General features: G+C 35.8%; 1 protein-coding gene across 2 annotated transcripts in view; it reads right to left on the bottom strand.

Moving 5' to 3' along the window:
• Positions 1 to 405: 405 nt before the first annotated feature.
• The window catches only part of LOC125646473 (uncharacterized), a 31,066-nt gene continuing 19,766 nt past the window's right edge, over positions 406 to 11,705 (bottom strand). Inside the window, exons 2-7 of one of the 2 annotated variants that reach the window (XM_048872794.2) lie at positions 7,924 to 7,994; positions 6,876 to 6,897; positions 6,564 to 6,724; positions 6,370 to 6,474; positions 2,283 to 2,489; positions 406 to 597 (exon numbers count right to left, since the gene is read on the bottom strand). In XM_048872794.2, the coding sequence (XP_048728751.1) occupies positions 532 to 597; positions 2,283 to 2,489; positions 6,370 to 6,474; positions 6,564 to 6,724; positions 6,876 to 6,897; positions 7,924 to 7,994 (632 nt within the window). In that variant the 3' untranslated portion in view covers positions 406 to 531. The remainder of the gene's footprint in view (positions 598 to 2,282; positions 2,490 to 6,369; positions 6,475 to 6,563; positions 6,725 to 6,875; positions 6,898 to 7,923; positions 7,995 to 11,705) is intronic. The other variant, XM_048872795.2, reaches the window with a different exon arrangement.

The following is an 11,705-nucleotide window of genomic DNA, read 5'->3' as shown; positions in this document are numbered from 1 at the left end:
ACCTTTTGTTGAAAATAAATTTAACAAAATTGCCTGCAATTTTAGGGATATGGAATATCCTTTTTCGGCGGAAAAGGTACCATTTTTGGTCGTAAACGCCATTGAAAATTTTCTGCATCCGACAGTGCCATATTTCCCTTTATCATACCTCGTCTTTTGCATTATATGGCGCACACGAGATACATGTATAATCGTCACAAGCCACCCTGTAGGGCAGGTGATACTTGCTCTAAACTCCCTACATTCATAGCGTAGGGGTCTTTCTTTCTCCTTCAATGTACATCCTATATTTGAAATATTTTACTAATTTAAAGATAAAACGACACTGCGGAGGCGATAGTGTTTTATCACGGTCATGTATGTTTAATGCATATTAGATGCAATATAGAAGATGGAAGAAGTAAAATTGCTTACATTTTTTTTAATTCTAGAATCCTGCATACAACTTATGGCGTTATTCTCATAACATCAAATTCACCATGCATGTCTTAATCTCCTTTTAATTTTCAATTCACTTGGCCTTTCGATATTTCATTCTTCTGTAACCTTTTTATAATCCTTCATGTTTGCCCATTTCTCCCGTATTTTTTCTCTTTGCTGTGAAAAAAAAAGCAGTCATTAACACCATGCTGACACTCGAGATGAAATAATACAGGAATGTTTTAAGTAGATTCTATATATGGAATAAATACATTTTCTTCCCTCCAGAGACTGGAGAGTTCTGCCACTGCACTTCCTGTACGTTTATTAATCAAGACAATACAAAACTCTCAGTCATGCTCGTCGATCTATGCATCGTAATCGAAAGATATGGGTTTGAATCTTAACATCATTTGGATAATATTTGGATTTTTAAAAAGGAAATCTTTTGTCTCTGACGTGATTAGTAAATGGAGCTCCATTAGTTTGGGGAGGAAAGAAACAACTTCTTTTAAGCAATTTAAAAAAAAACACCACACACATATTTTTTACTCAGAAAACATTAATGGAACATAGTCTACACCGAATGATGACACAAATAGTAAGTGTATAATACTTGGAGGATAAAATAGCTTCTCCCACAGGTCCATGTCATCTAATTAATGATGCATAGTATTTCCGTCCAAATAATCCCTTAGTAAACAAATCCTTTCCTGAAAAATCACTAGGGTTCAAAAGATAAAATCAATTTGTAGGCTTTATCATTAACCCTTTCCTTCATAGAATATAAATATCACACAACCTGACTTGCAAGGGAATTTGTACACAATTACTTGATTTAACGAATTTTGATAAATTGATATACTACTTGTCAAAGAACATGAAAAGGAGTCTCCATGCAAATCACGGTAGGCATCCAAAGACGTCATTATGAAGGAAAGGGTTAAAGGGGGGTAGTAGAGGTCACCCTGTTCAAATTATCTGAAACTATTAAAATGTGTCCAAATGACTCATACAAGTAATTTCCTGTAAAAAAAAAAATAATAATATGCATTTCCGAATTCAAAACTATTATAATCTTCATATTATGTCCCCTGAATTTTTGCTTCATGAACAGTAATTCAATCTGCTATACAGGTTGGCTACTAGTGTTAACTTTAGACAAACATGCAGTCATTTCAAAGTTGAAAAATATCATTCATATATCTTTTTTTATATTAGAAAAGAATAAGATGATTTGGGGTGAGAGAAAAAATTACCACTAAAATGAGCTTTACTATCTCTTTTAAGTTTAAGTCAAGATTGTTCACACCATGACTCCCCACCTCCCGGGCAAGGGCAGGACCAAAATAGAGATTTACATACAAATAAATGTATAGGAAAATATGCAAAGTTCAAAGTTCCCACCCAAGGTCGGGGCGGGGTCATAATGGGGTTTCAAGTTTTACATCATTCTGTGATGGAAATAGGGCTCCCTGACTAAAGGCGGAGCAAAAAACCAGGACGGGAACCAGGCTAATGGAAATACAATGTATATGACAATCAGCGTGGGACCACGGACTGGGTGAGAATACGTCTAAAGAAATGACTGAATATCTTAAGAACCACACGAGACCTGTTGAAATTAACTACTATGTAAAAATCCACTTGTAGCTTTAGAGGTTTTTTTTTTAATCTCCATCTTTGCGTGAGCAAGGTTATATTAATTAGGTATGTAGGAGCGATCTTTCATGTACTTTTTACGATCAATATTTTAAAATTACCGCTATTTGATTGCATATTGCATGCATATTTCACCTTACATTTAAAAACCCGCATGTATGATTTATTTTGTACTTGCATACAGGTACCAACACTCTTACCGAAATACAAATAGCAGCGACAATTGCGAGGACAGTGACGATGACAATGACGACCGTTACGCCGACCCCTGTCTTGAGATCATTGTCAGCCACTTCTGAAGGGTCAACTTTGACGGGCTGGACAGCCTTATCGGACTTGGCCTCCCCACCAACCACCGTAGCTTTCTGATTGACATCCGTTTTCTTGTTAGCGTATATGGAATCTCCCTGTAAAACAAACAAAATTGTGAAAAACTATGGTCTCCAAAAGTGTTGTAGTACTTAAAGACATATACCTTGACCTGGAATAAAGTTTAACCTTGACCTAATTCATAGTCGTCAGATTGTATAAAAGTCGCTGACAAACAGAAAGACCAAACACAAAGAACTCCCGCTTTAGTTTGTTCAGTAGGTACTCGATTGATTGATTGAATATTGTTTAACGTCCCTCTTGAGAATCTTTCACTCATATGGAGACGTCACCACTGCCGGTGGAGGGCTGCAAAACTTAGGTCTATGCTCGGCGCTTACGGCCTTTGAGCAGGGAGGGATCTTTACCGTGCCATATCTGCAGTGACACGGGACCTCGGTTTTTGCGGTCTCATCCGAAGGACCGCCATATTTAGTCGCCCATATCCCCACAGGAGGTTACAATCCAATTAGATTTAAATTACTTTATCCACCCTCTTATTTCATCACTTACGGATTTTATTTTTATAATCTATGAAACATACGATTGAAAAACAATTCATGATATCATTTTACATAAACATATAAAATAATTATCAGCTATTAAAAAGTCTGAAATAAAACAAACTGAATACGTTAAGAATATCATTTGTAATAAAACATTAAAAGCAACTTTAAAGAGGTTAAACTCTTTAGATTTATATGGAAAGCAAAATGTGATAAAGTTAAAAGAGTAACGGTTACTCAAAAATGCATGTTGGATGGGCTCAACATAACCAATATAAATAATTTCATAATATCTTTAAAGTGCTCATGGATTCGAAAAGTAATAACATGCAACCAAGCCTGGATAAACATTTTTGAAGCTTCTTATAGAAAAGGAGTGGTGAATAAAATCTTAGAATTTGGGGATGAATATATATATTGTCTGCTAAAAAATACTTTTAATCCATTTTGGACTGATGTTTTTACTTCATGGTTGAAGGTAATGAGTTTACACTTGGCATTGAATTCTCGGACGCAAACGAAATTTGTAAATGTTCCAATATGGTACAATTCAAAAGTTAAAGTTGGCAAGTCATATGTGTTTGCAAAAAAGTGGTATGAAAAAGGTGTCAAGACAGTCAATGCTTTTGTAGACTCTAACGGTGTTTTTTTAACAATGGATAGATTTGGAAAAAAAATTGATATTGATCATGTTTGTTTTATGCAATACAACAGTATTTTAAATTCTATTTCTACAATGGCAAAAAAAACAACAACTGTGTGTCAAAAGAGTTGAGAAAATATGTTAATGGTCCATCCACACCTTTACACTATGAAGATATACTATTGCATAAGAAATGCACAAATTATATATATAAGAACATTACTTATAAAGAAGAAATTCCGACTTCAATTGCTAAATGGAATTCCTGTCCATTTTTGAGGGGCTATAGAGATATTATTATCAAAGAAGTTTTAGAAATGTTTTAAATTAATATCAGATTCAGCAGCACAATGGTTGCAATACAGAATTTTACATAGAATTATACCTGTTAAAAGTTACTTGAAAAAAAAATTAAAGTTGTGGATAATGATATTTGCTCATTTTGTGGACACAGCTCTGAAAACATTGAACATATTTTTGTGTTTTGCGACAAAATAGGAACTTTGTGGAACCAACTAAGCTTACATATTTATGAGAAAACAACAAATAGAATTGGTTTCAATGTATTTAATATTATATTTGGTGATTGTCCATTACAAAATTCCAACAAAGTAATAAATTTCATAATTTTATATACCAAACAACATATATATTTATGTTGCAAACAAAACAGATTACCATCTTTTGAGGGTGTATTACAATATATTAGGATGAAATATGAAATTGATCATTGTATATTTTCAAAAAACTGTAATTTTAATAAATTCAGAACAATCTGGGCTGTATGGAAAAATATTTTTGATTAATGCCTTTCCACTCTTTACTTGGTACTGTCAACCTTGATATGTTAGTATAATTCCAATGTTATTTATTACAAGTGTTTTGATTAGACAAAAATAAAGCTGAACAAGAGTTTATACATCAATAAATCCGAAAACGCGATGTATTCATACACGCCTGAAAACAAATAACATAGTGTGGGGAAACTATTCAAATTTTTGCAATTGTTAATGAAGTGAATGAATTGGAATTATAAGAATCAAACATTCTTTTTGAAGAATTTATCGATGTGTAAACTCCGGCCATTTTACTCACAAACTTAACATAAAAGTGCTTCGCACTTATATTCAGTTTGTGAGTAAAATGTCCGGAGTTTACACATCGATAAATTCTTGAAAAAGAATGTTTAATCCTATAATAACTAAACTATTTGTGTGAATGTATGTATGAATGTTATTATCAAATACTAAAATTTGCAAATAAAAAAAACTTTAAAGAGGAGTGTCTTTCGGTTTCTTTTTAAAAGGTTTAGCGATTTTTCTAGTCTTAGTCTAGCTGCAGAACTGTAGCTCTCTGAAAAAGATTGAGACGGATCAGAGAGCTACATTTGTACAGATCCACCCCTTATAAAAACCGCCGATATCAGGCCTCAGCCGTGCGTCTGCTTTTGTGCGCTCTAAATCGAAGGTTTTTATAAGGGGTGGATCTGTAGCTCTCTGATCCGTCCCAATATTTTTAAAAGGGGTGGATGAAAGGTGAAGATAACGAACAGTGATCAATCTCATAACTCCTATAAGCGCAATACAAAATAGAGAGTTGGGCAAACACGGATATACCAGAGGTGGGATCAGATGCTTGGGACTAGGAGGAGTGGATCTGTAGCTCTCTGATCCGCCCCGATATTTTTTCAGAGAGCTACAGTTCTGCAGCTAGTCTTAGTGATCTGATAATGTTGGTGCTGAATAGTCAAATTGTATATCACCGTACGACTATGTGCGAGTTCCTAGGGGCTTAAGAAACATTCCATTTTCAGAAATGTAATGTATTCTTGGTGGTTGATATGGGGTCACTAGTTCACTCAAGTACGCAGGCGCAAGACCGTGTATGGATTTATAAATTGTATGGTACACTCAGACCAATCAGGGTTCGAAATTAACTTTCTCAAGCACTAGTTCGTACGGATGTTCACTAGTCCGCAAAGCATTTCACTAGTCCGTCCAGTATGAAAGGTGAATATAACGAACAACAGTGATCAATTTCATAACTCCTATGTAAAGCAATGCAAAATAGAGAGTTGGGCAAACAAGTATATCATATCATATGATCTTCAGTTTATTCAATAGTATTTAATGAAATAAAAAACATCACAGTTGCAAGCAATTCAGTTTCTGACACCTACAGAAGAAAAAGACCACTATACTTTATTTCGCATTCACGATCTTCAGAAGCATACAGTAACCTTAGAGTTTATTCTTCTATAAACATCCATAAGTGTGTTCGAGATCGACGTTCCCGTTGTTTTCATGCTCAGTTCTTAGAGTCAAAGGAGTTCGAAATTTTATTAATAATGACCAAGCCATGAGCTATAGTGTTTCGAACTCCTGTGTTAGAGTCGCAAATGACGAGAACATGTGTGCACAAACGTGTTTGTTCTTAGATCACACTACTTGCAGTTCCTGCGCCTCGAACCCGTTCTCGGAGTTCGGAATCGGCAGGAATCTGTGCTCGTTCGAAGAACGACGGTCTCGAACGAACTCAGTACTTTGAAGATCAGGATGTCATAGTCACGCAAACACTTAACCATGGAGGTAATCGATCATAAGTTCAAACATTTTTTTTAGCGAGGGTAGAGGGTATATTTTAGAGGACGTCGGTCGGAAAATATATTTAAAAAACCCACCAATCACACCTTTAATTTAGGCCCAACCCACATATAAATGTTACCACAACAAAATATCATACGACTACACGTAGAATTCATTCGTGTACCTTATCCGACGTCTTGCTCTTGAGCCCCGTTGCTGTGACGTTTTTGGTTCCCATGTTCTCTTGTTTCTTTTTGCTGTGCTCTTTATGTTTTCCCGGGTGTGCCTTCTTGGAAACAAACACATTTGTAATTTAGGCCCAACCTCTATATGTACATGTACATAAAAACAGCAAATTCACAAGTAGAATCCTTGTACCTTATCAGATTTCTTCAGTCCCGTTGCAGTGACGCTTTTGGTCCCGTGATTACGACCTTTCTTTTTGCTGTGGTCGTTTTTTGCGTGCCCTGGATGTGTCTTCTTAGATTCACTAGTCCGTTTCTGTCTGTCTGTTACGTCATAATCATCTTCAGAAATATCTACCAAGCAAAGAAAGATAACTTGTTTTGCTTGATTACTGTAGACAATTAAATACAAAGAACTTATGTTAGGGTGTAAACTGCTTTGAATAACACAGTGAAATTAAAAGAAAATGCTTAGACATTGAAAATAACTTTCAAATTTACTTACCCTTGAAAATCCTTTGAACTTTCTACAAAAAAGCATGCAAAGTATGATGATCTTACAGTCATTAAATCACAAGTTACAAACATTAATTAATGCGAAAAAACTACAGATATTTCAATGTGAACACATTATATTATACATCAATGTGAACGCGTTACATACATGTGAACACATTATATTATACATCAATGTGAACGCGTTACATACATGTGAACACATTATATTATACATCAATGTGAACGCGTTACATACATGTGAACACATTATATTATACATCAATGTGAACGCGTTACAGACATGTGAACACATTATATTATACATTAATGTGAACGCGTTACAGACATTAATATGAACATCTTATACACATTGATATGAACATCTTATACACATTGATATGAACATCTTATACACATTGATATGAACATCTTATACACATTGATATGAACACCTTATACACATTAATATGAACATCTTATACACATTAATATGAACATATTATACACATTAATATGAACATCTTATACACATTGATATGAACATCTTATACACATTGAACATATTATACACATTGATATGAACATCTTATACACATTAATATGAACATATTATACACATTAATATGAACATATTATACACATTAATATGAACATATTATACACATTAATATGAACATCTTATACACATTGATATGAACATATTATACACATTGATATGAACATATTATACACATTAATATGAACATCTTATACACATTGATATGAACACATTATAAACGTTAATGTGTGAAATAAATACAGACATGAATATAACATGGTGAAGGTCTGCATCAATCTAACACATACAAAACATTAATGTGAACACTTCTTAAAACGTTAGGTTGAACATCAATGTGAATAAGCTGTAAAGAGGACATTGATATGAACTCATTAGTCATTCATATGAACTCATTAGTCATTCATATGAACTCATTAGTCATTCATATGAACTCTCTGTATACCGTTACAGACATTAATGTGAGTACATGCAGACTTTAATTATAGAAAATACTTACCTGGTTATCAACATCGCTACTTCTCGCCGGAGTATCCGAGTACACGCACGCAACCAACACACACAGGAAACCTGAGAAAACAGGAACAAACTACATCACATTGTGTGACCATGTCTGTAATACGATCAAAGTATCGGGCAATTATTCTGTGGTGTGGACAATTCCTGTTAATTGATGAAATTAATTAAAGAAAGTTGAATGTACCGTGGGCAACCATCCTTTGAGAGGAAAGGAGACAACGCACTGCTCAATATACATGGGGGATTAAGATCGAATTTCAAGTGATTCTGGGCATTGAGGCGCCTGGGTCAAGGATATTGCACTATAACCTATATGTAAACAAGAGGTACTGTGAGCAATGCTCACTAAGAATACCTCCCGCTTACCTCAATCTCCCAAAGGGTGTTGGTAATAGGTATAAACTACCTCTTTTCTGAGTGTAAAAAACAAATGGCATGACAAACCGAACCATACTGCTACTTCGATGTCCAGTGCGCGTGACCTTTGACCTTTTGACCCCAAAATCGATAGGGAACATCTTCATGCCATGGGTAGTCCATATGTATGATATGGTGACTGTAGGTGGAAAGGATAATGCTTTAGAGCCCGGAAACCATATTGCTACTTCGATGTCCAGTGCACTTGACCTTTGGACCCCAAAATCGATAGGGAACATCTTCATCCCATGGGTAGTCCATATATATGATATGGTGACGGTAGGTGGAAAGGATAATGCTTTAGAGCCCGGAAACCATTGTGTCTACAGACGGACGGACGGACGGACAGACAGACGGACAACCCGAATCCAGTATAACCCCCCCCCCCCCCCCCCACACACACACACAACTTGTTGCGGGGGGTATGACAATGGAGGAAATTCGAACCAGGAATAAATATTTCTTTCTGATCTATGGTGTCTCTTTATACATTTTTTCATGTTCCAGGAAGCTTAAATACACGTGTCATTATCACAGAACACTAATTCATCTACGTTTTAAAAAATGTCTTATCCCACTGATTCATAATATTATGAATCAGTGGGATAAGACATTTGTATGTCTCACATGAACAGGACCAGAACCTTAAAATGCTTCTCCACTGAAAATAGTGAACATACATGTATTCTGGGGCGGACCTACACGGCAGGAATTGAATTTAGGGTGGCAACTTCATGAGGCAAGGATCTAGCTCCAGGATTTTATTGAGCTTGAAGTTGAATTATGTAGTCGTATTTCAAATTAAGTTGAATTAATAAAAAGACACAATGGGTGGGTGGGTGGGTGGGGGGGGGGGGGGGGGGGGGGAGGTCTCCTAATAAAAGTAACGATAAATTCTAAACAAAAGATTATGATTTACCTTAACTTTGAAAATTTTAGGAGAAGACTTTAAATCCAGCACTGATTTTGCATATCTGCAGGACCAATATTACGGAAACATGTCGTGTTGTTCAAGTCCAAAGAAGGCGAGGCAACCTCGCCTTCTATCAACTTAAACAACCCGACATGTTTCTGTTGACAGTCAGTAACAAACCTAATAAGTGTTTTGTTTTGTCGAAGACCAAACATTTTTGTATATTAATAAATATAAGGAAAAATACATTGAAATCATTTATTAAAGTTAACCATGTTTTTGTCAAAATTTCTCAATGGCATAGGAATATATATTAACGACTAATAATATAGGGTTATTGAAGTTATATTGGTGAATATTGGCACGAGTTGGCTGTTAAAATGCACGAGCTTGCGAGTGCATTTTGACAGCCAACGAGTGCCAATATTCACCTATATAAGTTCAATAACCCTTTTATTATATAGCTAAAGTATTTAGTTGTTATATTATATCCCTTTTCACTCAAAATACCCCAAAATAGACGAGAATTCGTCAATATTGGCATCTAAGGTGAAGGTGTGCAATATCAGCATGCATTTCTTAACTGTTCAATATTTAACCTGTCATTAATGCATGAAGCAAACTGATTTTGTGAATGGGAACATCATAATTCAGGTACAGTAAAACATTTTGCTTAAGTAAATATCAAATACCGGCTCTGTCAGATTCGGAGGACCGTCGTCTGCCAATTTGGCTTGTTTACGTCGTTACGGCAATCGGAACTCCTCGAATGTCTCGCGCACTCGACATAGATCTCGGATGTAATACGGTGGCATCCATGAGTGAATTTGATGCATTGCCAATTGGCAATGCATCAAATTCACTCATGGATGCCACCGTATTACATCCGAGATCTATGTCGAGTGCGCGAGACATTCGAGGAGTTCCGATTGGTCGTTACGGTAACGTCAATATTGAACGCTCATATTCGGAATGTTTCGGGCGCATACATTTACGTAATGCAAAGTTAGCGTTCAATAAATTCTCAGGATATTGAACACCAACATTCTCTAGATTTTACGCAGATTTTATAATAGACTAATTATTAGCTATATAATAAAAACAAGAGAAACCTAATAAAACCACGTTAGTTAACGGCCTTTAATGTAAAGAAATATATAAGGATTCCGAAAAATTATTGTCTTTAGAAGACAATTATTATTTAATCACCAAAATCACATATTCATGTGCCTGTTTTGAGGTTAAAAAGTGTTGGTAATAATTAAACACTAGTGTTATCACTGAAATATATAATATAGAGCAATTTTAATTGAATTCAATTTTTTGTGACAAAATGACAGCTAATGGTCCTTCGACAGTCAACAAGAACTGAAAAGTGATCATTTCAACATTGTAACAACAATACATGAACACAATGTTCAAAAAATTTAATATTTTTTTAACAATAGGCCCACAGGCCTTATTGGTCACCTGAGTACTAATTAAAAGTATCACTAGTTCCAAGGACTATGGAATCTAGAAAAAAAATTCCTGAATATCTAAGCCAATATTCAGCAACAGTATAAAACAAAAAGTACTGTGAGCAATGTTCACTAAGAATACCCCCGCTTACCCCAATCTCCCAAAGGGTGTTGTTAATAGGTATACATTACCTCTTTCTTGAGAATAAAGAAAGGGCATGACAAAACCTTGGGTAGTCTCTTCTCTAGGAGTGCGCTTGACCTTTGACCTTTTCACCCCAGAATCGATAGGGAACATCTTCGTCCCATGAGTAGTCCATATGTATGATATGGTGACTGTGGGTGGAAAGGATAATGCTTAAGAGCCCAGAAACCATATTGCTACTTCGATGTCCACTGCGCTTGACCTTTGACTTTTTGACCCCAAAATCGATAGGGAACATCTTCATTCCATGGGTAGTCCATATGTATGATATGGTGACTGTAGGTGGAAAGGATAACGCTTTAGAACCCAGAAACCATATTGCTACTTCGATGTCCAGTACGCTTGACCTTTGACCCCAAAATCGATAGGGAACATCTTCGTCCCATGAGTAGTCCATATGTATGATATGGTGACTGTGGCGCTTTAGAGTCTGGAAACCATTGCGTCTACATACGGACGGATAGACGGACAACCCGATTCAAGTATACCCCAACAACTTTGTTGAGGGGGTATAATTACCTCTTTCCTGGGTGTAAAAAAGAAAGGGCATGACAAAACCTTGGGTAGTCTCTTTTCTAGGGGTGCGCTTGACCTTTGACCTTTTTACCCCAAAATCGATAGGCGACATCTTCGTCATATGGGTAGTCGTCCATATGTATGATATGGTGACTGTAGGTGGAAAGGATAACGCTTTAAAGGCCAGAAACCATTGCGTCTACTGACGGATGGACGGACAACTTGATTCCAGTATAACCCCCACAACTTTG

This window comes from Ostrea edulis, chromosome 6, assembly GCF_947568905.1.
Source record: "Ostrea edulis chromosome 6, xbOstEdul1.1, whole genome shotgun sequence".
Taxonomy (NCBI): Eukaryota; Metazoa; Mollusca; class Bivalvia; order Ostreida; family Ostreidae; genus Ostrea; species Ostrea edulis.
The sequence above is the reverse complement of the archived record's forward strand: the minus strand, read 5'-3'. Positions and strand labels throughout refer to the sequence as shown.